Genomic DNA, 27,749 nt, shown 5'->3' on the forward strand with positions numbered 1-27,749 from the left:
TTAGGGATTCCAACTGGTAACAGCAAGGTGCTCACCACTGTAGATTACCTTTGGCTCTAGTATAGCCAGACAACCCCCAGACTACAACCAAAGTCTGACTAGCGACTCAAGTGATGACAGGCAGGGAAGATGGGCACCATCCTAGAGGAAAATGTTCACGGACAGATTTCTCCACTGGAAATAGAAAACCACAGTACATCCGGTGGGTGGAGTGTCCTGTTGTCAACCCCTTCCAAAGGGAAGGGCTGTATATCACCAGTATCCATTGCAAATACCACTCAGATTGTTGCTGGGGGGGGAATGACACAGAGTAATGCTCAACTCATTCCCTCAAGTACAGCTCTTTTGAGTTTGTAATGTTAACTCCCAGTGGGTGCGGCTTGAGCTTTAAAAAATGTTTTTAATCATTGAGATTCAAATATTCATTTCTGGAACCTCAGGTGTTACTAGAGAACTGTAGATGGCAAACTATTCAGGATAAATTAATAGTTACATTAGTGGCATTAATTCTGATGCTTTAAACTGGATTTTATAAGCCAAAATAAAGGCAGTGAATATTAGTTTTGTAATATTGTATAAACTGATAGCTCAGTAACCATTAATGCAAGACACATTCTGTCAGCAGGATTTTCTTCATACAATTGTTAGCTTTCATACGAGGTGATACAATTGTGTTACGTGGATATTGAAATATTTAGAGAAATATGAAAGTTACAATACAAATAAACAATATACAAGTATTAAATATCTTTTTAGCTGCATTAGAGGTCAAATATCAATACAATTGTGTTCATCATGTAGGTTTTAAAATTAAAAAAAAAAAAAAAGATACCCTGTATGTAGCATGATTTTGGAATCAATGCAAATATGAACAAGCTATATTTGACACCTAGAGAAGTGAATAGGAGTTAACTGCAGAAATGCCTGGAGGTGCACTCTGCTGTAATGAGTACAAACCCAGATGCGCAACCAGATGATGGGAAACAAATTGACAAAGTGGGGGCTGATAACTAAAAGCAAGCGGTTGAGAGTTGTACTGCCATTCTACATACCAGTTTCACAGGACCACTCACATGCCATCAGAAGGCAGGTGACTTGACAGATCTGCTAAAGAATTGGCTTCTGCCAAGCTACACCTTACTCAGTATCAGAAGCAAATTTACAGAAAACATTCCCCATTTGCATGGCATTGTGTGCCACCCGGTTTGTGGGAAAGGTTAAGATTGGTACTTGAGCAAACTGTTTTGAATCCATGGCCATCAGAACTGGGGGAAAAAAGAAGTCTTCACTTTTAGAAGTTAAGGGCAGTGAACCTCATTCTGTAACAATTAAACAGGCTGTGGTCATATGCTTCCTTTAAAAACGCCCCCAAACCTCACCCTACAGCAGAAGGATCAATCCTACTAGGACTGGAACCTAAAAAGGGTTTTTTTTCACAGGGTTAGGAATGAACAGAGGTACGGCTAGCCAACAATTCTGGCTCCCAGAGCTAGCTGTCATACCCTTTTCCCTGATCTGCCACACCCAGCTTTAAGTTTATAAATGTGGTTTGCTCTCAAACTGTAGCAAGTAGCTGCAGCAGTTCATGCCCAAGTACTAAAAAGAGCATTTGAATTTTGGAGAGTCAAAAAGCTTTGCTTTAAAACTTATGCAAGCAACTATGCTTACGCCTGCCACACAATGCTAAGCAATATTGGTACAGCAGAGATTGGCTTCAGCAGATTCTGTCCATAGCACTACCTCTCCATGCCACTGTCATGCTTTGCTTTTTGCCTCTTCTCAATGAGGAATTGGCATATGCCATTTCTTCCGGTAGGAGGGAAAAAAAAAAAAGTCACAGGATTGTGCCAATTCCACTTCAGCACAATTCAACCAAATGTTTTTCACAGCCTCTCCATTAGCACAGAAGGATACAATTCCTATTTCCCACATAACCTGGGTTTGATCTGCATCTCTGGCTAGTGAGAAGCAGAAGGAACGGCAGTGCCCACCCTGGCAGGAGTGTGCTCAATGACATTAAGAGGTGGCATAGTCCAAACAGGAGCTGCTTTCAAATGCAGTCAAGCACAGGGATGGGGAAAGGCAGTGGGTAGGAAAACAGACAGAAGCACAGATGGCAGAACCCCTGGATGCCCTTAGGATCCATGACCAGCCCCCACAATACCAGAATAGGTCTAGGGGGTAGGAAGATAGATGGTCCAACTGGCATGGATGTGGCCAAATCAGTGGGGACAAATACACCTGGATTCCAGCCCACCTCAAAAAAGTGGGCAAATCAGGGAAGACAGAAGAGACAACATAAAGAAGGATATAAATGGAGATGGTTTCTCTAAACCAGGTACTTTCTTCTAAAACAAAACTTTAGTGGCACTGCCATTACTGCTGTGCATGTCAGCTTATTCAAGAAGTGCTTCGCTTTCATTCCATTGACTTAAGGATAGCCCCAATGTCCCCAAAGCAATTGTTAAATTAAAACTTTACATACATTAACAGAGCCTTTATGTTCGGCACAAATCCACCACATCTATACTGCAATACATATTGGCAATTACTGTTTTATATATAAAAAAATGGTAAAAAAAACAGTAACTTGCCAAAAATGAACTATGCAACAAAATGTTTTTATCACCCCCCACCCTCCGAGTTTAAGGGGACCACAGAAAGACAGATCCTCCTGCAACTTAAAAACTTTGGTTAAACACACCTACTCAAGTACAGGCAGGTTAGTCTGCAAATACGAGTAGAAGTAAACAAAATGCATAGCTATGCCATTTTAAGCCATGTACACATGCATGAATTCTGACACACTGGCGGCAAACCTTAGTATGGTCTGCAATGTATACTGGGAAAATAAATCATCTGTGCAGTATGACAATTGTGAATTCCAAATATAAACTGCATAAAGTTAGTCTGGAGGTTGGGATTTTGTGTACAGTAGAGAATAGATTATCTGAACGTCAATTAACAGAAACATCAATTATCTGAATGAAGCCTTCCCAAAGTTTTTGGGTAGGAAAAAAATTAAAATCTGAATACGTAAATGTTACATGTATTCGCTTATGCATGTTTGAGGTTGTAGCCTGCGCATGTGTGGAAAAAAAATAAGTTATGACTTACCATAACGTTCCATCTGTGTTGCTGACCTTCATCACCGATGTCTGTTCAGTCCTTGGAACAGAGTATGCCATATACCAAGCTCGCGCCAGTCAAAGAACTCGAGCTAAGCTTTTAACCATAATACCCTTCTCCCTGTTACCTCAGATAGGGTTTGCCCGTTATTAGTAAACCAGAGACCGTTTCTGCACGAGTACCCTAATTCAGTACTTGGACTGAAAGTATCCTCCAGGAGCCCTAGGAGGGGAAAAGAGGGTGGGACGTGATGAATGAAGATAAACACAGATCGAACTTTATGGTAAGAACTTCATCTGATGTTTTTGATCTTCATTCGTTACTGAAGAGACAGCCTCCCAGCTACCTTGTGTCACTTGGGCGGCCCTTATGGAAGAATATTCTTGAGCACCATTGAGTCAAATGAAGCTTTTCCACTGGAGACCAAATCCAATTTGTAAGGAGTTAAAGGTACGAGTTTTAGCCCATGTTGCTGCTGCAGATATCCTCCATAGATGCTCGTGAGTGGACCACCACAGAAGTTGCCATTGATCTGGTTGAGTGAGCTTTGACTGTGGTATAGGTTCTTTCATGATAATGAAGAGTATTATACAGTCGGAGTCATTTAGATAAGATCACCATAGAAACTGACTTCCCATTTTAGGACCAGAGAAGAATATAGTTGGTCTGATTTGCGCATTGTTTTTGTCCTATCTAGGCAGAATCTCAAACTGAGAAACCAGAAATTACTTTGGGGAGAAGAGGATAGATACTCTGTCCTTGTGGAAAATTAAACAGGGGTGTTTTATGCAGGCAGTGGAGCTCAGAAATACACCTACCTGATGTAACGGCCAGCAGAAAAAGATTTTCAGGACAAGAACTTTATATCAAGTTACTGCAGGTTCAAGGGAGCGTTGTCAAGATTGCAGGACTAGTGTGAAACTCCATGGTTCTATAATTTGATTGGAGGTCTAATGCAAGAGACTCCTTTTAGAAAAGTTTTACATTAGACAACGTGAGATAAAAGGAGGAATTCCCAAAACCATTAATAAAATTTGAAAGGGCAGCCAGGTGAACCCATATAGCAGAGGCTGCAGCATAGTTCAAAGAAATTTGAGAAATCTAAAATCTAGCACTGCAGTAACTGGGGCAGAGTACGGGTCTAGATACCTCCAATTTAGACCAAATTGAAAATCTCTTCCATTTGTCAATATAAAATGTTTCCTGGTGGATGGTTTGTGAGAAGCCAGAATAATTTCACATACAGGGGAGGAAAGGTAGTTTTGCCTGGCGATCAGTGGAAATGGAGAAACCAAGCCGTCAGCTTAAGGCTGGCTAAGTTCGGGTGGTTCAAACCTTGGGGGTGAGAAATCAGATCTGGAGTTGGATCCAGAATCCATGGTCAGCATAGTAAGCGAGGCCAGAGAAAAGTGGAATCAGACTTAAGGCCACAGACTTAAGGCCAGCTAGGAGGATCACTTTGCTTTTCAACTGAAGAGCAGTCTTCAAAAATTGGAATTAGAGGGATGGGAGGGTAAGCATATAGAAGTCCCATGAGCAAGAGCGTCCCCCGAGGACGCGGGGGAATTAGGGCAAAGTAGTTGCTGCATTTGTGGTTTGATGGGGAGGTGAATAGGTCACAGCAAGGCTGGCACCAACTGTTAATTTTTTGTTGCTATGGACAGATTGATGTACCACTTGAGGCAGAAGAATACATCTGATCAGCTTGTCTGCAATCATGTTGGAATCCCAGGGAATGGGTTCTATTTGCAGTGACTGGCTATCCAAATCTAATTTGACAAAGGATGATTATTTGGGCACCACTGAAGGAGTCATGTGAAGTTTTGCAAGAGGCACCATTGGTATAGAAACTGCCATGGAACCTAGGAGCTGGAGGACCTCCCATGCTGAAACTTTGTTTTGACAGCATCACCCGGAGTTAAAGCCTCAGTCTTGTAATCTGTGGTCTGGGAGAGTCAAAACAGGAGTAGGTGTTGAATACTGCTCCCATGAACTATATGGACTGGGTTTGTGTCCGGTTGTGTTTCTCCCAATTTATTAAAATTCCCAAGGTGGTAAGGAGCCAATCGTCTAAATATGGAAATATCTGGAATCCTTGTAGTCTCAAGTGAGCTGTTACTACTGCCATGCAGAACACTCTGGGGGCTGTAGAGAGTCCAAAAGGCAGAACACAGAATTGGTAGTGACTGGCTCCCAGCCAGAAGCGAAGCAACCTTCTGGAGAATCTGTCCATTTTGATGTGGTAATATGCATCCTGAAGGTCTATGGAGCACATCCAATCGCCCTTTCCCAAAAAGGGAAAAGACTGAACAGTGACCATCTGGAATTTCATTTGGGTGACAAACTTGTTTTAATTTGTCAAGATCCAAAAATAAAGTCTCCAGTCCAGTCTTGTTTGGCACCAAAAGAATCTAGAGTAGAATTCTGATCTGCATTGGTCTGGTGGGACCTGCTTGGATGACCGACTTTTTATATATACAAATAATCTCTACAGCTGCTTGTTCCTTTTGACTGGTTGGGATGTCAGGAATTAGTCTGTGGCTTTGGGGAAGAGTCAAAAGGGATGTAGACATCTTCTAGGTTCATAGGCAAGTACTAGGCTATCTGCCCAAGGGCATTTATAAGCCTAAGAATGTGTTGGCTTTTGCCACCCCCTTAGATTAGTTCCCTGTGCCTCTGTCCAGCAGAGCCAGTAGTTCCCTGCACCACTGTCTAGCAGAGCCACTGCAGTGATCCCCGGGGTAAATTTTCTGTTTCCCATCCACCCGTCAAGGTTTCTCTTGAAGTGTGTTAGTGAGGAGCTCTGCCTGATGTATATTGGAATCTTGTTCCAAAGCATGGGGAGTCTCTGGGATAGGAAATTATCCCTCCAGCATGTCCTATTTATCGTTGTGGTGAGGTTTACATCTCTAGAGCGTGTGGCTCTCCGGGGTTCTTTTTTTTTGTTTTTTTTAGGTGGAGCATGTCCATCAATTCTGGGTTAGACATAGCCTTGTATGTCAGGCAGATATCACCTCTGAGTAAGCGGTATGCAACAGAGTACAGCTGGAGTTTGAGTTGGGCTGCATAAGGCATCTGTATGAGATCAGTAATCCTCTTGGTGAGGTACTTCTGTGGTCTTTCCAGCTGTTGCAGGTGTCTTTTAAGGTACATCCCAAATGGGGTGTTTTATTCCATGATGGTTCTAATGAGTGATGAGTAGAGGCAAAATAACCTTGTTCTAGATGCAAACCCTTTAGCGATTAGGTGGGCCACACAGGATTTTCTAACCACCTTGGCAATATGATTATCAAAGGAGAGATTACTATCTACTTTGGTCCCCAGATCCCTTATTACATTTTCTGTATTTAGGGGACTACCACCTATGTGGTAGTTCGCAGGTACTTTGTTTTTTTCCAAAGGGGATGACTATGCACTTTTTGGCATTTAGCTTGAGGCCATGGTTTTGACACCAGGTATCCGTCTCAAGTGAGACCCATCTGGAGGGTGTCCAGCCAGAGAATCAATTATTGCCCCTAGTTTGCAGTCTGTGAACTTTGTCAACCATAGTCCTCCTACACTTGCCTGTACCTCTGAGAAGTATATACCGAACAGGAGGGGTCCTAGGACTGTGCCCTGGGTGACGTCACTTGTAACCGGTTTAGAGTCTGACAGAGCCTGCAACTCTCACCATGTGGGTTCTATCCATGAGCCAGTTGGCAAACCATCTCGTGACATAGGGGTTTATATTCAACCTGGTGATCTTGTCTACAATACTAGAATGGGGAATGGTGTCGAAAGCCTTTGCTAGGTCTAGGTAGGCTTTGTGGACCTCCTTTCCCTTTTCTAACGCCTTGGTAACAGTCTCAAAGAAGTCCACCAGGTTTAGGCAGCATTATCTGCCCTTAAAGCCAAACTGGGTAGGGTCCAAGGTTTGGAGGTTCCCAATGTCTGTTGAGTTCCATGATGGGTTCCATAGCCTTGCAGACTAGGCTAGTCAGGCTTATAGGGCGACAGTTCCCAGGGTCCATTGCGTCTCCACCTTTGTGGAGTGGGATAACTGTTGCTGTGCGCCACTCTGGCTATGTAGCCTGTATAGAGGCAGAGTTTGAACAGTGCGTTTAGGCGAGGGGTTAGTTTTGGAGCCCTTTTAAGAGACAGCCTGGGACACTGCCCGGTCCCACTGAAGCTGTGTTTTTGGCTTTGGATAGGGCTGTTTTAACCTGTGTGTTGGTGACGGACAGGGCTCTAAATTCTTCTAGTATGGTTATGGTCCCTTTAGGGGAGTGAAGTCTGCACTAAACCTGTCTGCCAGAATGTTGGCAATATCAGTCGGTTCAGTGTATTTTGTGCCATTACTGATCAGGGATGTCTTTCCTTCTTGGGATTTTTCTCTTCTGTACTAGTTTCCTCCTGTTGTATAGCTTGTTTATGGCAGGGGTCCACCAGACTTGTTTCCTTTGGTTGGAGGAGCGAGTCTTGGTTTTACTTGGGATAGCACGATCCACGCATTCCTGCAGATGCTCAGAGTGCCTTTGTAAAGGTTTCAGCAGCTTGGGACAGCATTGTCCTTTAGTATGGGAGCTGTGAACCTTTCCACCTTGGTCTTAAGTAACGTGAAGTTTGCTTTTGAAAAGTTTTTCACAGTGGTTTCCTTTATTGGGGGGTGGGGGTGGAATGTGGATATCCAGAGTGATTAGTCTATGGTCTGATCTAACCGGCGAGGAGTTGACCTCCAGTGTGGAACACCGGTCGCCCATGTCTGTGATGACCAGGTCCAATATGTTCTCTGGTGCGGGGTGTTGACCAGTTGATCCAGGGCGTTAAGAGTACTCTAGTAGTTCTCCCAGTTTGTTTGGGTAATTGAAAATCCCCCAGTATTAGGGTGTTTGGTTGGACCTTCATATTTCCCAGTGTCTCCAGAAATGCAGAATGGGGGTCCTGGGCCATGGTGGGTGATCTGTAGCAAGCTACAATTTGTATTGCAGTTTTGCCCGTTGTTAGTTGCACATGGATCTCCGATGCATTGTGCTGCACCACTAACCTGGAGGTGTGGGTATCCTTGATGAATATGGATACACCCCCTGCCTTTTGTGTTTCAGTCCTGGTGCTGTGGCCAAAAGGTATGAGTTATAGCCTAGTAGAGCTGGGGTGCTCTCAGGAGCCTTAAACTAGGTTTCTGTTACTGCACAGATGTTGATGTTCTCCATACCGAGGAGTGCCTAAAGTGCGTGCATTTTGAGGTTTAGACTTCTGGTGTTGAGTAGCATCACCCTCAGTTTTCGGTTACTTGTGCTATTTATGGTGGTGGGTTTGTCTTTTGAACCTTGCCTAAAATAGGCACTATGGAGTCAGCAAGAGCCTTGGCCAGTATTCGAAAGCCTAAGGGTGACAGGTGCAAGCCATCTCTTGCGAAGCAACGTGGCTTGTCGAGCATGTCATCCCAGGTGGACAGATACAGGATCCCCTTTGAATGACACCAGAAACTTGTTGAAATTGATTATTTTTTATTTATACTGTGGCATCATTCATGGTGAGGGCAGGATGCTACTCAGGGTCAGGGTCATACCGGCATGGGCTACTTGATCAGAGAGCTTTTCCATGTCTTTTCATGTAGTCCAGGGATGTACGCCTCAGGTCATTCACACCAACATGGATAATAACAGTTGTATTTGTAGTTGTTCTGGAGTGACCCGAGTGCTTCTGTTATGTGGCGGATCCTGGCACCCAACAGGCCGCTAACTTCTTATCAAGCCTAGTTAGTGGGACATCAGTGTGCCTGACTAGAGAGAGTCACCTATTACTAGTGTGTTGGGTATGTTATTTTGTGTTAAGGGCTGTTATTGCGTGGCACACCGACTATGTGAAGTATGTGTTTCATGGTTGGTGATGGGGTGTGAAGGTTGCTTGGATGTCTGCTTTGGAGGTCTCTGTTGCTTTTGCAGATTTTTATTTAGAGCCTCCGAGTATGTTTTCATGTATACGTGTGTGTTATTTGCTGGTATTGGTTTATTAGGTCTATGTGAGACTGGTGGTGTGTTGCAAGTATTACCCTTCTCCTCTTGACTGTCAGTTCCAGTCTTGGGTTGAGAGAGCTTTGCCTCCAGTTTGGCTGTATAATTGCATCTCTCGAATATATTAGCGTTTGATGGTAGGAGGAGAGGGTTGTCTGTGTACAAGGCAGTTGCAACTGCCTCAAAATGCCCATATTCACCAGTTGGACTGGAGAGTACACCAGAAAATGCCCTTTGGACATGCCTGAATAGGTAAAGTAAGCTGTTTTCCTGATTGGCTGGTGGGGACGAACAAAGCCTTGTTCTTCTGGACAGTATAGGGGGTATAGTGCTAGGGTTAATTAGTGCTTGCTACGAGTTTTAAGCAAGTGCTTGACTGTGAAATGAATGGTTTGAGTGCTAAAGTTAAAGGTTTGTCCAGTTTCAAGGGAAAACATTGAATAGACTTCGTAGAGCTGAGAATTGTTTAACTAGCTAAATGGTGCTGCCCAGTGCGCAAAACCACACAAATGCAGTTTTTATAGCAGGGAAGTGAAAGATAGAAATTAGCCCAAAATGGCGGATAAACTACCAACTTCTGGGCTGAAACCACTCCTCCAGGGACAGATGGGCTGCTCAAAGCTCCCCTCTCTCACAGGTGAGCAGAGAAACTTCCTTCTATCCAAGTAAGGTATGGGCAACAAAAACTTTTAACAGCCCTGGATTCAGCAATAACCTGAAAACTAGTTCAGAAAGGCGAGAAACAAGTATTTGGGGGGGGGGGGGTGTTTTTTTTTTTTCCAGAAAATACAGCAGTTACAAAACACTTTACCCAATTAACCAGTTAAAAAGCTCAAAACTGAGCCCTGTTCCAGCAGTCTTCAGACAAGTTCTAACTGTACAGTCCTGCCACTAGGGTACAGAGAAACCTTCTCCAAAACACTGCCTGGATCAGTGTACAAGTTATACAAACAAAGCTAGATCCAGCCGGCTTGAATCTAGTCTATGCTACAGCAAACAAGGCGTACAGATTTCAGAAACGGTTCAAGTAAGCATGCGCAATAAGCCTTTAACCAGAAATTCCCAGCTGATAAGGGCAGAATCTAGCCTCTCCTCCCACGAGAGTACAGACCACAAACCTTCTTAATGCAAGACAACTGGTTTGAACAATTCAAATCAGGCTACTAACAAGCAGTAACAGAGGCAGCAGAATAAATTCAATTTAGTACTTTTAATAAGAGGCAAAAGCAAAATAAGGTAATAAAGTAGGAAGAAACAAATACAGTAAAGCAGATGAATTTTTTTTTTTGAGGGAGAAAACAGAGCAGATTAAGATACTATAGAGGAATGTCCTCCCCAAGTGCTCTCTGTACACCGCAGAGGAGATGGGACTGGAAGGAGTATCTGAAATCAAAATATGATCTCACTGTACTCAGCTGAGTGAGCAAATGAGATGGTCCAGGAGGAATGTGCAAAAACAGATTTACAGCAGGGGCAGGCAATTCCAAAGCCACCAAGATTAACACCACAACAGGAAATGGGAACGGGGGGACTAACTAGAGAGAGGCACAATAGTTACTGAATCAGACAATATTTACTGACTCAAATCTTAAATAAGTGCAGAGAAAAGTATACTTAAATCAGCTTGTGTCCAGTTGATGTATGCAGACAAGTCTCGGTAACCAGCAACTCCGATTAAAATGATTACTAGAAATGTAACCAACACAGATTTTAATGCCACCAGAAACCCCCAGGCTAACAAGAATTTCAAAGCAGTCCAACAACTTCAATGAGCCCAGATGGCTACACTTTCACACTTCAGGCAACTTAACTGCAGAGAGACGGAGACAATATTCACTGAATCAAAGACACAATATTTACAGACTCAAATCTTAAATAAGTGCAGAGAAAAGTATACTTAAATCAGCTTGTCTGCATATATGTCAACTGGACACAAGTCTCAGCCAGCAACTCTGATATAGTCTGTGGTTATTGACTGCCTGTTAGCGTGGTGCAGACAAACGAACCCAGACTGCTTTCAGAGGAAAGCAATCTGGACACTCTTCAGGTACGCTTGTAGGACTGTCCAGAGAAGGAATCTGGGTCCCTGGTTACATGGGCCCCCTCTGCCGCAGTAGGGGTGTCCTCCAGAAGATTTACCCCCCTCTCTACCCCTGGGGATGAACTCTCCATGTGTCACAAAAAGGACCCAGAGACTTCTTGTGCCACAACTTTCCACTCAGATTCCTGGAGAAAGAATGCTGGGGGGGTGGAAAGTGTATACCTACAGCAGACAGGGTCTTACCGGCCCTCTCACACCTAGCTAGAGTGTCCTTCACTTTTGAGCGGAATAGAGAAGACGCTTCAACTGGAGCGTTCAGGAAGGAAGACTTAAAGGGTCTGCAAAATCAAAGGCGCATCCAGGTGCAGAATCTCAACTATGCCTGAACCCTCAGCTCTTGCCATCCCTTCAGTTGCATGGGATAGTAACCTCATGGAAGAGTTCAAAATGGATTCCAGGGTTGTGAGCTGCAAGGCAACTTTGTCACTCACCTCGTCAGACACCTGTCCTGATAGGGTTCAGAGATAAAGTCTCTTTGGAGCCCCGTAAAATGTGCCAGAACTAAGGACAGTTTGGCAAAGGTCGATGAAGCAAAGACTTGCTTCCCTAATCTGTCCACTGCCTGGGACTCCCTGTTAGGAGGATGAGCAGTCTGGCTCTTCAGCCAGCTCCTCCTCCGTGGCCACCACCACAGCATCTACTGGTAAAACCTTTAGACCAATGTGGGCTCTCAGGAGATTCTATCTGGTCTCCTTGGAATTAGCTCAGTCAGAATTCTTCTAGGCACACTGGACTAGCTCGTCTGCAAGCGAGGTCACCTAAGAGATTGATGGATGGGCACAAAAACATCTGCAGGAAGACAGACTCTTCAGAGGAAGGGTTGTTGAGCTTCCAGTCACCCCTCTGTTTCAACATTTCAAGGAAGTCTCCAAAGGATACATCTTTAGGGGGTGACAGTGGGGACCCTTCCCCCTTCATCGTAATGTTTATCCTCTGTAAGACTCCTTGGGGAGTCTACATGCTTCCTCTTGGACGACCTCTTCTGTGGCAATTCTTCAGTGGGAACTTCTGAGGAGGACTTTGAAGGGGAGCCCCCTGCAGCTCTCATGTCAGATGTCCCAAACCAGTGGCTCGTGTCAGCTGCAGCTCAGGGGGAGGGGACATCCGGGGTTCTGACACCAGCAGTTTGCTTCCAAAAATAAGAGCCCTCTTCATTGCCCGGAAAGCAGGCCCACCTAAAGGATAGGAGACCAGAACAGAGAAAGACCACCTTGGAACTGGGGTCATACCCTGCTCCATCATACCCACTCATGAGAGAGGAGCCTCAAGAAGGATTGGTGCAGGCAGAACTCCTGGTGCCGTGGATGGAACTGTACACACACACTGGGCCGTACTTGGCACCGAAGAGCCCATGGCCCAACCCCGAGCAAGACCTGAACTGAAGGCCAAAGGGTTGGTTCCAGGGCCACAGTGAGGTCCACTAATGGCACTGATGTAGTGAGCACTGAAAGAAGCTAAGTCAAAGACTTTAAAACCTACAAGGAGGTCAGAGGAGGAGAGTAGGATGGAGTCCATGGAAAAACACTGCCAAGTCCGAAAGGTGGACGAGTCTTAGAGGGTGTAGGAATACCCCCTGGCTATCAGCAGCTGGTCCACAAGGCACACCACATCAAGTTCAGAAAGGCTCCTGGTGATCTAGTGGATATTCCCAAAGGGGACTCTAGCCGCTCGAGGAAGGGTTTTACATCAATCCATGAAAGGGGTCCACTGACTGGTAGTATTGGGTCCAAATTGTGGTGTCCAACGGCACTGCTGTCTTGAGTTTGGAGACTGGGAATAATGGAGCATCTATTACAGTCATGGGTACCGTAGATAGACTCTGCCAAAGTGGCATTCTGTACTGAAATGGTGTGTAGGTAGCTATTAGAGGCTCAGTAGACAGTGGGGCCGTAGTAGTAGGTACCAAAGGCAAGCTTGGTGCTGTGGTACTCAGAGGATGCAGCAATTTGTAACTCTGGAATAAAAGGTGCCGTAGATAATGGTGCCAAAACAGGTTCTGAAGGCATAAAGACAGTTGACTGAACTGGAGGTCAGAGTCGTAGAGACTGGCTTTGGCGACACTTTAGACAGACATTTTCAGTTTAGATGGCTTGTCCAAATCACCAGAAGGGGAAGACTGTGTGGTCTTTTCTTTTAGGAGGGGAAGAGCCCTCCAAAGCAGAAAGAGCCTCTGAAAAAGGTGTCTTAAGGAGGCCCGTCAGAATTAGCTTATTTTTTCATTCAGGAGTACAGGCAGTAAACCCTTAGGTTACACCAGGAGATGGGGCACCCCCAAACAATATACAAAGTCTTCACAAGCATCACTGTTAGGCATTTTCCTACTACATTTCAGGCACTGCTCAAGTCTGACGTACCTTTCTTTTCAGACATCTTTGATGCACACGCAAACTAAAGGTGGCTAGAAGGGAGATACACACACACACACACACACACACTTGAGAGGAGAAAAATACCAGTAATGGTATTTAAGAATTACCACAAGGGTAGGGAGAAAGGCCATACCACCAGTGGTACTAAGGTTACAAAAAAGTAATTAAGGAAAGGAGCCAAAAGAAAAGGTAAAGGCTAGAAAGACACAAAGATATACAAAAATTAGGAACACTACAAAAAAACTGCTACCAAACTATAAAATATCAAAAAAACAGACTTGGCAGAGAGTTGGCTTGAACGCAGCTTTACAGCTACACAGCAAATGAGATCAGAGATAACAGGGAGAAGGGTATTATGGGTAAAAGCTTAGCTTGTGAGTTTTTGGCTGGGACAAGCTTGGTATATGGCAGACTGTTCAAGAGGACGGAACAGCCATCCCATCATTGATGGATGAATGAAGATCAGATATTCTTTGTCAACCGGAATCACCGAAAGGTTGAAAAGCATGCAAGAAAAGATTTTTTGCAGTTTTTTTATCCTGTTCAATGCAGGTTTTGATTATATGAACAGTTTTGATTTATCCAAACTACCCTAGGTCCCAATTAGTTTGGATAATAGACTCTACTCTAAAACAAAATTGCAGTAAGCACAATTGTGCAAGTAAATGTACACAAATAGTGGGAGTTTGAATGATTATGAAACCCTGTATCTAGATACTCCAGCCCTTGACTGGTTTCAAGCTTACCTCACTGGGAGACAACAAGCAGTAATGTGGCAAAACAAGCTCTCCTGCCTACTACCAAATACCATAGGAGTTACTCAAGGTTCCATATTAGGACCTCTCCTCTTTTCAGTCTTCATAAACGACATCCAAACAGTCATCCCTGAAGCCACCTGCATTCAATATGCAGATGACTCTACTATAATATGTTCCAATGCCTCTTGCAAATCTACTAACTACCACCCAACATAGCTTCACCAAAGTCGAAAACTGGCTTGCCAACCATCTCCTGATCTTAAATCCAAACAAAACCAAGTTACTTCTCTTCTACCCAACCAATAGATCTCCCACTGAAAACTTCACTATAAAATCCAATAATGGGACCATCATCTCCCCAGACACCTATAGAAAGCTATTAGGAGTAAACATTGACAAACTCAGATTTGATATACATATCAACCAAGCCATTAAGTCAGTCAACAAGAAACTTGGGACCCTATATAGAATTAAAGCCTTCCTTACCCCAAATGCCAGGGCAGCCACAGCCTGTTCACACCCTCTCTCTACCCTACTACATGCCTCTCCTGTCCTCACTCACCTTAACAAATCTGATCTGGCCAAGCTCTCATCCTGCTATAATCACATTGCCAGGTTCGTTACAGGCCTACCCTACAGAACACACCACTGTACTAACCTGAAAAAGCTTGGATGGATAGAATTCCCACACCTTCACCAGTCCCAACTCATAGAGGCCTTCAAAATCCTTAAACAACCTGAGAATACCCCAGCACTAAAAAACTTAATGACTCCCTACTCCAATCTAAGCTGCCTTCGCTCAGCAGACAGACTCCTTGTCCAAACAACTAAATCTCTCAACCTAGGTGGTGACGCGCTATTTGCCAACACCACTGGTAAAATATGGAACTCTCTCCCAAATAACATCACGCTTGCAACTTCTCTAAGTCAATTCAAATAGTCTAAAACTCCACTTAAGTCACACTGGCTATGTCCTTGCTCAAACCCAGACTAGCTCTGTGCCATTAACTAAAACAACTAGCTAAGATGATAAGTACTTTGTATACTGTGATAAAGAAATATGTATCCTGTCTAACTCTGTCATTATACTCCCTACCGTCCTTGCTAATATGTTATTAATGTTACATTTGTAGTAATCTCAGAAATAGTAATGGCAGTCTTGTACTTGTATGTAAATAGCCTATGTTTTTGTTAAGTTCTTTCAGCTCATTTACTGTACCTAATTATCAATGTAACTCTGTTGGAGCTTTGCTCCCCGGGCCTCCGCTGAAAAAGGACATGTATCCAGTCGGACCATCCCGGTTAACAAATGTAAAATAAATAAAATAAATATTTCTGCAGCAACCTTAGCTACTTGGCTTATAACCTGCTGGGGGTACAACAGCTGGTCAGCTTCCAATGTATCATGGCACCTTCCACACACAAACCATTTGGCAACTAAAGCTGAACTGCCACAAATCATTGTGCACAAAGCCCTTCGGAGCTTTCATGCCAACTAAGAAATGGAGGTAGAGACCTCAGAATTAATGCCTAAAAGGGAATCAAGACCCTATCACCCAGTCAGTTGAAGCAGATCGTGGTCAGAGTGCATAAAACCACCTGCTCCTCCGAGTAGACCCATTCTGTGAAGCTGGTGTTACTTACCCCGGGCCATTTCCAAACGGTAGAACCACTGTAGTATGGGCCAGAAGAGAATCACCATAACAATATTGGTGCATTCCAAATAAAATTTTCACAACTACCTTGGATCATTGGAAAGGCTGGAAAAAGCATAAAGCAACATTCCTGTCCAAGAAAAGGAATATATCCTCCAGGACTAAAATGGAGCCCTGGAGCAGAATTGTGCCAACTAATTGTTCAGAAAGGAGTTTATTTGAACTCTCCATAAAAGGATCAAATCTTGGAAAACTGCCACTCTAGTTTCCATTCATGAGGCTCCGCTATTGGCCTGCTCAGCTTGTCTGTCATACAGTGCTGCTCTGATGGGATGCAGGATGTCTGTAGCATGAGATCATGCTGTGAAGCCATATCCCATGCCAATGGGGCTAGTCTGCAAAGCCCAAGTCCGTTTACTGACCTCAGGAGCAAGAGAAATAGACTCAGGCTTTGCCTAGGGTGCAGTTTTAGGAGTTAAAAGTGCAGGTTTGGGACACTACTGATGCGAGTACAAATATAAAATAATTTTGCATCGATCAAGGTAACCACCATCTTGTATGAAGTTAAAAAAATGAGCTTGATTATTGTATTGGAATTGCAACTTTTATACGATCTCTCCCCAGAGATTCCCGACACTTCAGACTCCACAAAAATAAGCAAGTGGTCTAAATATGGAAACAAGCAGATACCCTACAGCCTGCAATAAGCTGTAACTGGAGCTAGACACTGAACTTTGGTGCAGCGGATAGTCCAAAAGGGTAAAATAACTGACAAGGTTCTGTGCCTCTGGAAAACATTAACACAAAGTCTTGATAAACAGATGCGATATGCATCTTTTAGTCTTAGCAGGAAACTTAAACGAGGAAGGGTAACAAGTTGTGAAGTGAGAGTATTTTGAACTTGGGCACCATCACAATTTGCTTCAGAAATGAAATATCTAAAACTGGTCTCCATTGTCTACTTGGCACAACAATCATCATTTAATAAAACTTTCCCAATCTGTGATGAACTGGCTATCGCTCCCCCAGACATGTTGAAAAACAGAGGGGAACTGGCTATCACTCCCACAGACGTGTTGAAGAACAGAGGGAATAGAGGAGTCTGATGTGGTGGATGAATTTCCTCCCACTGCCATCTGTAATCTTGAGTGATCTTCAGAATGCATTTGTCTAAAACTATTAGTTGTCAAAGAAAAGTGGAAATTCAGATTTTCTGGAACAGAGACTACCAAGGTGGGGGTGGGGGGGGGGGCAAGGTCCCCCAGTCATTCTGGCTTGGGACTGTTCTTATTCTTTTCGGATCCCCATTGCTACTTAAATAGGTTTAGTTTATTGCCAAAATTGGATGACTTGTTAGAGAACCTTAGGATTTTTTCAGCCGCATTCCATATTTGAGAGAGTCCCTTAATCAGCTTACCCCTCTCAAACTGAGCTCTGCAGCAGAGAGACATCGGAACTAAAATGTTTAGTAACAGCAGGGTCAACTAAAACTAAAGTAGCTGGGGTCAGGTTTGGGATGAGTAACAATCTGCCTTTTTAAGAACAGAAATCCGATCATAAGGAAAACTTGGCAGTAACATCCTTCAAAAGCTGAGCTTTTGGAGGAATAGGTGGGTGAAAGTTCTGGACATTCCATCTGCAACAGCTCATATTAATTTTCTGATTGAGTGAGAAACTTAGTATTTACCAACTGAAAACACTGGCACATTCTGGGAATTGTTTCAGTAAGAGAACCCTCACACAGACAAAGAATCGGTGCTCTACTCTGCCTGAATCAGAAATCATAGGAGAAAATCCTGCCATGTCCCTTCATCTTCCAGTCCAGATTATTGAACAGCTTCAGGAAGAGGCATCCCTCTTTTTTTAAATAAGACCAACAGCCTGAACTAAACTCTGATCCAAGTGTAAAAACTCCTGTTCAGGGAATTGAGTAACAGACAGGTTTAGTTCTATTTTTTGACAGGAACAGAATCAGCCGTGATAATGGCAGCAGCACCTTACCCCTGGGTAGGCACATTGACAAAACAGGAAAGCCTTCATGGTTCCTTCTTCCAGGGACGAGGAGATTAGGTCCCCTCAGTGGGCAAGAAGAACCAAATTGATAACCTGCTGCAGTGGCTACCAGACAGCATACACAAAACCACAGTACCAACTTCACTGATCCTGCTACCAGAGAGCACACATGCAGAGACACATTGGAAGTGAAGTAGTACGGAGCCAATAAGGATTCAAATAAATGAATGGTGCAAGGGGGCACATGACCTCATTCAGATGAGAGGGTGCTATGTGGTGCATGGTATAGAAGGGAAACAGATTGCACACACCAAAACTAAAAATGACCATTGTGAATTAGACAAATCTTTGTCAACATGAAATTTCTGTATCACAGATGGAAGGAACAAATTTGGATACAAGAACCATAAAATGAAAACCCACAGAAAGAACAGGAACACAGAACATAAACCCAGAAAAGGAAAAACTAAACTAGATGTATACCCAAGACAGCAAAAAGTGATAGTGGATGCACACTTGTCACTCATTTAAATTGAAACAGTACAAGATACTTAAAATAGCTGTCAAGTGTTTTTCATTTTAAAGTAATTGAGGTATTAAAAATATACATTTTTACGGCGATATTGTACTTGAAGGCCTCATCTTGTGTTTTACACAGAAGTGGGCATGTCGCGAATGATTGACGACCAGATATGTAATGAGCTATGATTGACATGGCATTCTAATCAGCTGACAGCCCTAGTTTCTCCTCTTACAGATTAAGGTTAATAATCATATGTGCATTAAATCCACAACTGTCACACACAAAATACAAATGATGATCATCCATGTTCCTAGAAACAAGTCTGCCCCCTTCACACTTGTTCCTAGTCTTATAAAAAAAGTGAGAACAAAGTCGCACTCAATACTTTGTGACGTTTGCTACAACTTATAAAAACGGTGACAGAAAAAGAGACAACTTCAAAAATGAACACTTTCTTGGAACATGGACAGCAAACCCTATTGTGCTGGATTGTCATAGCACCTTCCCATGTGTTTTCATAGTGGACTCTTCTCAACTGTCCAGATTTCCGCCTATTTTTGGTCTTTTCCTCATAAAATTGGTTTTCTGCAAACTGTTGAGGTTGAAGTGACACACACTGCTCAACCTTTTAGAGCAAGAAATCTGGACAAAGCCATAAAGTGGAACAAAGGCCATCCAAACTAAGGGCAATTTTTAAAATATTGCTCTTAAACTTAAATTCACGGCAATATTTCACTCTGAGAAACAATAAAGTCAGCAATGTAAGATAGTCTAAGAATTAAAACCATCAGTAACATTGCACAGTATAAAGTATCAAACATAGCTATATAAACTACATTGGTTTATTGGACGTTATGGATATGAACACTAGAAACATGCTAGTGTTGCTATTAAGGGAATGCATATTCATTAGTGCCAGATTAAGAAATGGCACGGGTTTGGGGGGGGGGGGGGGGGTTGCTATCGTACTTGTGGTGATGCCCTCAAGTACAAGATCGCCATTTTTACTAATCCCTCCACTCAATACCTCTTATAATCAACTGTTTGAGCTGCCCATTGACACTTGGCCTTGTTATCACTCACTATGGCGAATGTTTATGTGGGTGGAGTTTGGGCAAGGCTTGTGAATGCCAGTAGGGCCTTGATACCACTTATTATGGGGGATGTTTATGTGGGTGGAGTTTCGGCAAAGCTTGCGAATGCCAGTAGGGGTGATCTGCAAGTCAGGTATGCTATGATGGGTTCGATTTTGTGTGTTATTTGCAACTTCTGTAATTTTGTTACATCATTCGCCCAATTTTAAATAGCTATGTGGACTGAACTATAGATCAAGAGTGCATGAGTCTGTTAGGAGAAGTGTGCTGCTGGCTATTCTGCTTCTCAGTGAGGCATGGACTTATTCTGTGTAGGAGGCTTCGCTTCCAAAGATTTTCACTATATACTGTATTTTTTGGTCAAATTTGAGTTGGTCCACGATGATCCCAAGCAGCTTAGGGTGTGCAGCCATTTTGCTGTTTGTGCCATGTATTGATGCCTCGTAAGTAGAGCACATGATATAACCAGCTTTTAACAGATTAAAATTTCTGAGGGGGAGATTCTTCAGACTAGCATTGCGTCCTCTGGTTGATGAATTGTTCATAGGCTCTGCCCTAGGGCATTTATAAGCCTAGCCAGAGTGTGTTTGGCTTTCGCCACCCATTTTAAATTAATTTTGCTATGCCCTTTTCGAGGTTAGTATACTGTGCCTCTAACAGTGACACAGAAGTGATACCCGAGGTAAACCTACGATCTCCCATCCACTCAAGATTCCTCTTGGAGTCCATGAGGGACTCTGGAATAAAATCCCAGACCAGGTTAGGCAGAGTGAAGGAAGCCTCTGGGTTATGAATCAGTCCCTCCAGCAGGTCCCATTTATTTCATTGCTGAGGTTCAAGTCTCGAGCGCGTAGCTCAATGGGATTTGGATTTTCTGAGGTGCAGCATGTCCATTAATTCCGGGTTGGACACGGCTTTATACTTCAGGCACAGATCGCCTCTGAGCAGGTGGTATGCCACTGAGTAGAGCTGGAGTTTCTTTAACAGGGCAGCATATGGCATCTGTTTGAGCCCTTTGATCCTATTGGTGAGGTACTTCTGGGGCCTTTCCAGTTGCTGCAGGTGTCTGACAAGGTACATCCCAAAAGGGGCATTGTACTCAATTATGGGCCTGATGAGGGATGAGTAAAGAGGCACGATGACCTCCCCTGATCTAGATGCAAATCCCTTCATGATTAGGTGGGCTATATAAAATGTTTTTCTAACCACTTTGGCCACGTGGTTGTCAAATGAGAGATTGCTATCAACTTGGGTCCCCAGGTCCCCAATTACTTCTTCTGTACTTAATGGATTACCATCTATGTGGTAATTTGTGAGCACTTTGTTTTTGCCAAAGGGGATGACTATGCACTTTTTGGCGTTTAGCTTGAGGCCATGGCTCTGGCACCAGTTGTCTGTTTCTATGAAGCCCTTTTGGAGGATGCTTGTGTCGGCTGGAGAGTCGATTATGGCACCCAGCTTGCAGTCATCTGCAAACTTGGTCAGCCACAGTCCTTCCGTGTTGGCCTGTACCTCCGAGAAATATATACCGAAGAGAGGTTCCCAGGACTGAGCCTTGTGGGACGCCACTTGTAACTGGTTTGGAGTCTGACATGGCTCCAGCAATTCTAACTATGTGGGTTCTGTCCTTGAGCCAGTTTGCAACCCATCTAGTGACATAGGGGTTTATATTTAAGCTGGTGAGCTTATCTATAATGCCCGAGTGGGGTATTGTATCGAAGGCTTTTGCAAGGTCCAGGTAGGCTGTGTGGACCACCTTCCCCTCATCAATGGCCTTGGTGACTGCTTCAAAGAAAATCCACCAGGTTTAAGAGGCAGGATCTGCCCTTAAAGCCGAACTGGGTAGAATCCAGTGTCTGTAGGTCCCCAATATCTTTATTTATTATGTCCATGATGATCCTTTCCATAGCTTTGCAGACCAAGCTAGTCAGGCTTATGGGGCAATAGTTTCCAGGATCCGTTGAGGCACCACCTTTGTGGAGAGGGACCACTGTTGCTGTACACCACTCTGAGTACATATCCCATAGTAAGGCTGAGATTGAACAGTAGTTTTATGTTTGGGTTTAGCTCTTCTTGGAGTTCATGTAGGACGCAGCCCGGGACACAGTCTGGTCCCATTGATGCTGTGTTTTTTGCTTTGGAGAGGGCAGCTCTTACCTAAGCATCTGAGATGTTAGGGGGGCAGCACTCTGCTGGCATGGATATCTGCCCTTTTGGTGGGGGTGGGGGGTTTGCACTGAACCTGTCAGCTAGGATGTTGGCAATGTCTGTGGGTTTGGTGTATTTTTTGTCATTTTGGACTAATTCTGAGCATATCTGGGAATTCCCACCCAGGTTCCTAACATAACTAAAGAAAGCCTTGTGATTATCCTTAGTGTCCTGTGCAATTTTTCTCTCCAAGCTGGCCTTAGACTACTTTGAGTGCCCGTAGTTTTTTGCCAATACTGATCAGAGATGCTATGTTAAAACAATTTTATTAACATGTGCTTATTAGGAAAGCACAAGTGGGCACAGGTGCTCTTGCAGAAGCCCAGAGAAAAAAAATTAATGCAACCAATATTTACAATAAAATGTTATAATGCAGTTTCAATGAATACAAAGCATAGTAGTCAGTACAATATAATTTGTATTAATACTCCCATGTTAATAAGGAGAGAGGTTGTCTAGAATAGATCTTTGTGGACGCCCATTTGCATGCACAATAAATAAGACTTGTGCTATTTAACATGCAGAGTCCTGTTAGATACTAATCTGAACTTCTGCTTTTTAGTACACTCATCTGGTTTTTAAGATTTTTGGGAATAGTAGACTGATATACAATATCAAGTTTTGGGGACACATTTTCGTAGAGAGAGTTTAGGAAAAACAGCAAGGCATTTTCAGTCAGATGGTAAGGGCAAATGCAGTGCTGGGTACAGGACTCTTACAGAAAGAAATTGATTTGAAAGTGAATACTTTCACTATGATTTTTCCAACTTTACAGCTTGGTCAGATTTAGATAACGTGTGTGATTTGCAAGGCTAGCTAGAAATAAAGGAGTCAGTTTAACACTGCATATTAGTTACCACCCCCTCTATACAGGAGGATCCTTATTTGGGCCATCGTGTCCTGTGAAAACAGAAAAAATGTCCCGAAATATTAAGACAAAAATTCCCCAAGTTTCCCCTCAAATAATTGCATAAAACAAATTAGTGTACCTTGCCACGCCATAATATATTAAGTAATGCAATCAACCAATACTCAATAAGAGTAAGCTTTTATTTGGTCAACAAGGGAAACACTCTTTTGCACTGGTAGTGGGTATGATTTGCCCTACAAAATCTTATGATTTCACAAAAGGAGTGCCTCCTTGGGTCTTTGAAAAGGTCCTAATATAGCTAGGCATTGCATGGTCCCTGTGATAGCCTGCCTGACATCGCTCGTATGTCCTGTCTTGTGAAGTTTGCAATACAGAAGTTTGCGACATTGTTAAATACACAATGAATAAACCAGGCAATAACAAAGGGCGACAGTGCAGAAAGGAAAGGCTTACAAAGCCAAAAACGTTATATAACCAACACTACGTAATGAAATCAAATGCAAAATTCATCGAGTACACGCCGGCTTAAAGTGACGGACCGCAATACCACATTTCACATACCCGCAAGCAGTACGAGTGCCTCCCATGCTAAACAGTAAATCAAATAAACGCGGAGCTCCGCAATAGCAAGAATTACAGAACATTTTGACTTATGATGCATTGCATGTAAAATGCATATGCACCACAACAAAACATGCGCATTGGTAGTTTTATCTGCGCAGGTATATGTAACACTCAAAGTTTGTGCAAAATTAAATCTTGGCTGCTGGTAGCCCACATTTAGACTACTTGCATCAACCGCAATTTGCGAATAGGTGTTATAACATACAAAGTACTTAGTGTCATGGCTGGAATTCAGAAGCAAATTATACGTGAAAATAAAGGAAGACAATAAAGTTACTAAATAACATAGGGTGAAAAAAGTTTGCAAAACACTTCTCTAGCGTTTCAGTAAAATCATACCGGAAATAATACATAACACTATTAGAAAAGGCACACAATTACTATAAGAGTACACAAAAAAGCAACACAGTACGTGTGATAAGAAAGTTCAGCATTCACAATCAGTGAAAATAAACTTTGTTGGACTACAACACAAAGTGACGAAACAAATTTTTCTTAGATAAGGTAAGCTCCAATCTCACAAAAATCCTTCGACTCAGAAAAGGTAAAAGAAATGGATTCGCCCTTTTCAATAGTAATCAAACTACATAACTAAAAAAGAGGAATAGACTTGCCTCAATAAATGTCATTCACAAATTTAAAGCAAAACCCAGAATCAGCTAATCTCCCAGAATACAAACTTAAAGTTTCAAACAATAACATTCGTACACCACGTAAAAACTTCACTTTAAATATAAATCTAATTCGCAAAATTCTATTTTGTGTAATGGTTCAGAACGTTCTGCTATCTTACCATTACTACGTGCAATCTTTATCACTCGCCCAGGAAATAAAATTTTTGAAAGCAGATTATCCATCATTATATCCATAATGAAAGAAAATAATTAACAAACAAAATTAAAACCCTGAAAAAATGTTTTACACAAGTTGTTACTATAAAAACAAAGGTCACAAAAAACCGCCACAGTTTTAAAACTAGACGCAGTCTTACGTCACCGCTAAAGTAACGTGTCTTCGCTAAGATTTCTGGGATTCGTGGATTTCTGTTATAGTATTAAGCTGAGTAATTTAGGTGGCCTTTATTTAAATATGACTTTTTTTATTTGGTAAATGTTGATTAGATTGTAAAGTAGTCTCGTGGCGTTTATTTAATATATTGACGAGGTCTTTAACACTTTGTAAAGACTTTTTGCAACGGGGCTGCATGCCCTTTAACTACTGTTAATTCTTTGTTGTGGATGAGGACGGGGAATATATTCTTAAACTGAAAATGTCACCATCGTAGTCGGTTATAATTGTATTTACTTATGATTTCGTTGGTTAATATACATATAGAGAGAGATTAATTCTGAATGCATAATGTCTCGTTGTATGCACGCAAAATCTGCTCTGCTACTGTTTAATATAACCGCTGGATTGGTCCTGCAGTAGAACTCTCTCCTGTTAAACCCAATGCAAATAATCAAAACATAGTGCCTGCGGTACTTTACATTTTAACCGTTTGCCTATTGATCTTGAGTTATTAAAACTCAGCCTGAAGGCAGAATGGGGGCAGTGTAGGGTATTCCCACCTTATGTGGCGCTACAAAGAGGCGTGATGACGTTGGCATTACTAATTGAGGACAGATATGTTATAACGTAATGAATCTGTTTCTAACTGAATGCCTGGCTTGGGGTCCGGTCCACTAATAATTAGGAATGGATTTTTACGGTGCGTGTTGCCAGCCCGCCGCCCAACCTCCAAAGAAGGCTCACCCATTCACGCACACATATCCCTGCATGTCTCGAGCATGGTGGGCGGGGCATGCAGACTCCAGACAGAAGGCGCATCAGCTGAGAATCGAACGGGTGAATCTTTTGCTGTGAGGCGACAACCCTAACCGCTGCACCACCGTAGTGACCTAAAATTATACAATAGCTTAAGCTGCTACAGCATTACACCCCTAACAGCTTTCCCTCCTGCACATCAATCAATATACATCCTTTTTCACGCATCTACTTTGATTAGCAGTTCTCATCTTGTTCTTTTTCCTAACTCCACCAGTGCGCACCGTACCCTTCTGTTGCTATCGCCTATATACTTAAGTTAATAAACCTGATAAATACAACAGTTTGGAACTAGGGTTGCCACCTTGTCAGATGCCCATTTTTGGTACAAACGTAGATTTTGCAGGCCAAAACATAACCACGGCCAGTACAAATGCCATATCTTCACTTTCTTGCCTAAATAAAAGCTTATTTTTGTAGCATTTTAGTTGCTTATTTTGTTTCATAGGTTGGTACTAGGCTATTGGCCCAAGGACCTATACAAGCCTAGCCATAACAATTCCCTGGATATTTCTTCCCACAATATATACTTTCCTGGACCCCTATCTAGCAGGGCGACTGATGTGATCCCCGAGGTGAATTTCTTATCTCCCATCCAGTCGTCAAGGTTCCTTTTGAAGAAAGCCAAGGAGGCGCTCTGCTTGACATGTATGGGCAGACTATTCCAGAGTATGGGGAGTCTCTGGGTTATGAAACAACAATTGCAATTACAAAGACAGGTATATACAGTTAAGTATTTATATTAAAAAGTATAAGTCTACACAGTTGTTCCAGCAGTAAAATCATGCAAAAGTAAATGGACTGATATTGCAGAAGGGAAACATTAGTGTACAGAAATTGTGTTATTAAATTTCAATAAAGAAAGGTTTTCAAGGAGTTCAAAATACATAATGAAGTTATAAAATTAAGCAGGAAAGGAGATTTTAGTATTGCATAGGATTGTAAAAAGTTCAAGAGATATCATTAAGTTATAAAAGTGACAAAGCTTGAGTTTTCCTAAGCACAACTTTTAATCACACAATTTTTTTTTAAATTTATTTATCATTTGTTGAACGGGAAAGTCCGACTAGGTTCCACAGAGCCTGTTTTCAGCGGAGGCCCGGGGAGAAATGCCCCAGAACAACAACCTAACATAGTCACAACTACAGCACACAGACTTTTTCATCATACAGAAAAATGTCCTGCACTACATAAGTTAGTACTGACCTACTGTCCAGCAAGGGACCTCCACTCTAGTAACAAATTCTTATTACGTACAAATAAGTCAAATAATGTTGCAGGAGACTCTGTCTACTCCCAATGCATTGCTAAACTCTGGAATAATATCCCCACGCAAATAAAATTCTCTGACAAACTCAGTAGGTGTAAACCACTACTTAAACAACATCTTAACCAATCCTGGTCTTGCACATGCTCATCACAAGGTTGAGACTGTGTTCACTATACAATATTCTCCAAACACTCTCCTTAAACAAAATACACAACCTCTCACTGAAATGAATTAATTTTTATGCATAACTGCTGCCTTTACAATCCACTAAGCTGATATGGGCTTTCTCTGTAGTAACTTCCATCTTTGTAAAATCTTAGAATGTATAAATGTAATTACTGTTTGGGTATAAATGTAAATAGAAATGTAACTCCTCTGTGTTTAACTGGAACTTAGTATAATGCAATGTAAGAAAATGGAGCTTTTCTCCCCAGGCCTCTGCTGAAAGTGGGTATTACCCACTTGGAATTTCCTGATAAAGACAAATAAATAAAAATTGGGTGGGTAGTGTAGGTGCATATCCTAGCAGCCACCTCCCAGGCCAACCATGCATGTACAGTAGACACTTCTTCTTTCAGCTTTTCCCAGTTAGGGGTCGCCACAGTGGATCACTAGTCCACTCATGATTGGCAGTAGAGTTTTACGGTGTCAAGTTGCCAGCCCGGTGCCCAGCCCTACACACGCATGCACTCACTCACAGCTAAGGCCAATTTACAGTGTCCAATCCACCTACAGCATGTCGTTGGGATGTGAGAGGAAACCGGAGCACCCGGAGGAAACCCACGCGACCACAGGGAGGACATGCAGACTTTGCACAGAAGGCACCCCAGCCGAGGATTGAACCGGAGAACCTCTTGTTGTGAGGCGACAACGTTAACTGCTGTGGTTGCTGGCAGCCCCCAGTACTGGGGGGGGGGGGGTTTCTAATCACAGCAAGTTATCTTATTTTGATTTTTTTCTGACACATTTGTCAAACCAATAAAAGCTAGTACAGCAATTTTATGTACTTACTAAACCAGGTAGGTAATCATAACTCTTATTTATATCATCTTTAAAATTCAAAGATATCTCTGGTTATACTAAGTGTTTTGCCAAGTAACAGGCTTCGCAATTTCATTAAACATTTTAGCATTGATATAGTGCCTTTGGCTTAATTAAATCTTGCTCTGGGCATCCCACTAAAACTAACATCATAGCTAGCTTTAGGCAGCTGCAATAGCTGTGGCTACAAGGGGCCCCTTTAGCCATCCATGACTGTGTTGGGGCCCCATAAAAGCTACTGTTGGTTGGGGAAGAATATGTTTTCCTTTTATG

General features: G+C 42.7%; 1 protein-coding gene across 1 annotated transcript in view; it reads right to left on the reverse strand.

Annotated features, from left to right (window-relative positions):
* LOC122814171 (kinesin-like protein KIF2C) overlaps positions 1 to 24,349 on the reverse strand; it is a 296,624-nt gene extending 272,275 nt beyond the window's left edge. Inside the window, exon 1 of the mRNA XM_044086782.1 lies at positions 24,132 to 24,349. Within this exon, the coding sequence (XP_043942717.1) occupies positions 24,132 to 24,207 (76 nt within the window). The 5' untranslated portion in view covers positions 24,208 to 24,349. The remainder of the gene's footprint in view (positions 1 to 24,131) is intronic.
* Positions 24,350 to 27,749: the final 3,400 nt, after the last annotated feature.

The sequence above is a fragment of the Protopterus annectens genome, chromosome 10.part0 (genome assembly GCF_019279795.1).
Source record: "Protopterus annectens isolate FY-2018-M chromosome 10.part0, PAN1.0, whole genome shotgun sequence".
Taxonomy (NCBI): Eukaryota; Metazoa; Chordata; order Ceratodontiformes; family Protopteridae; genus Protopterus; species Protopterus annectens.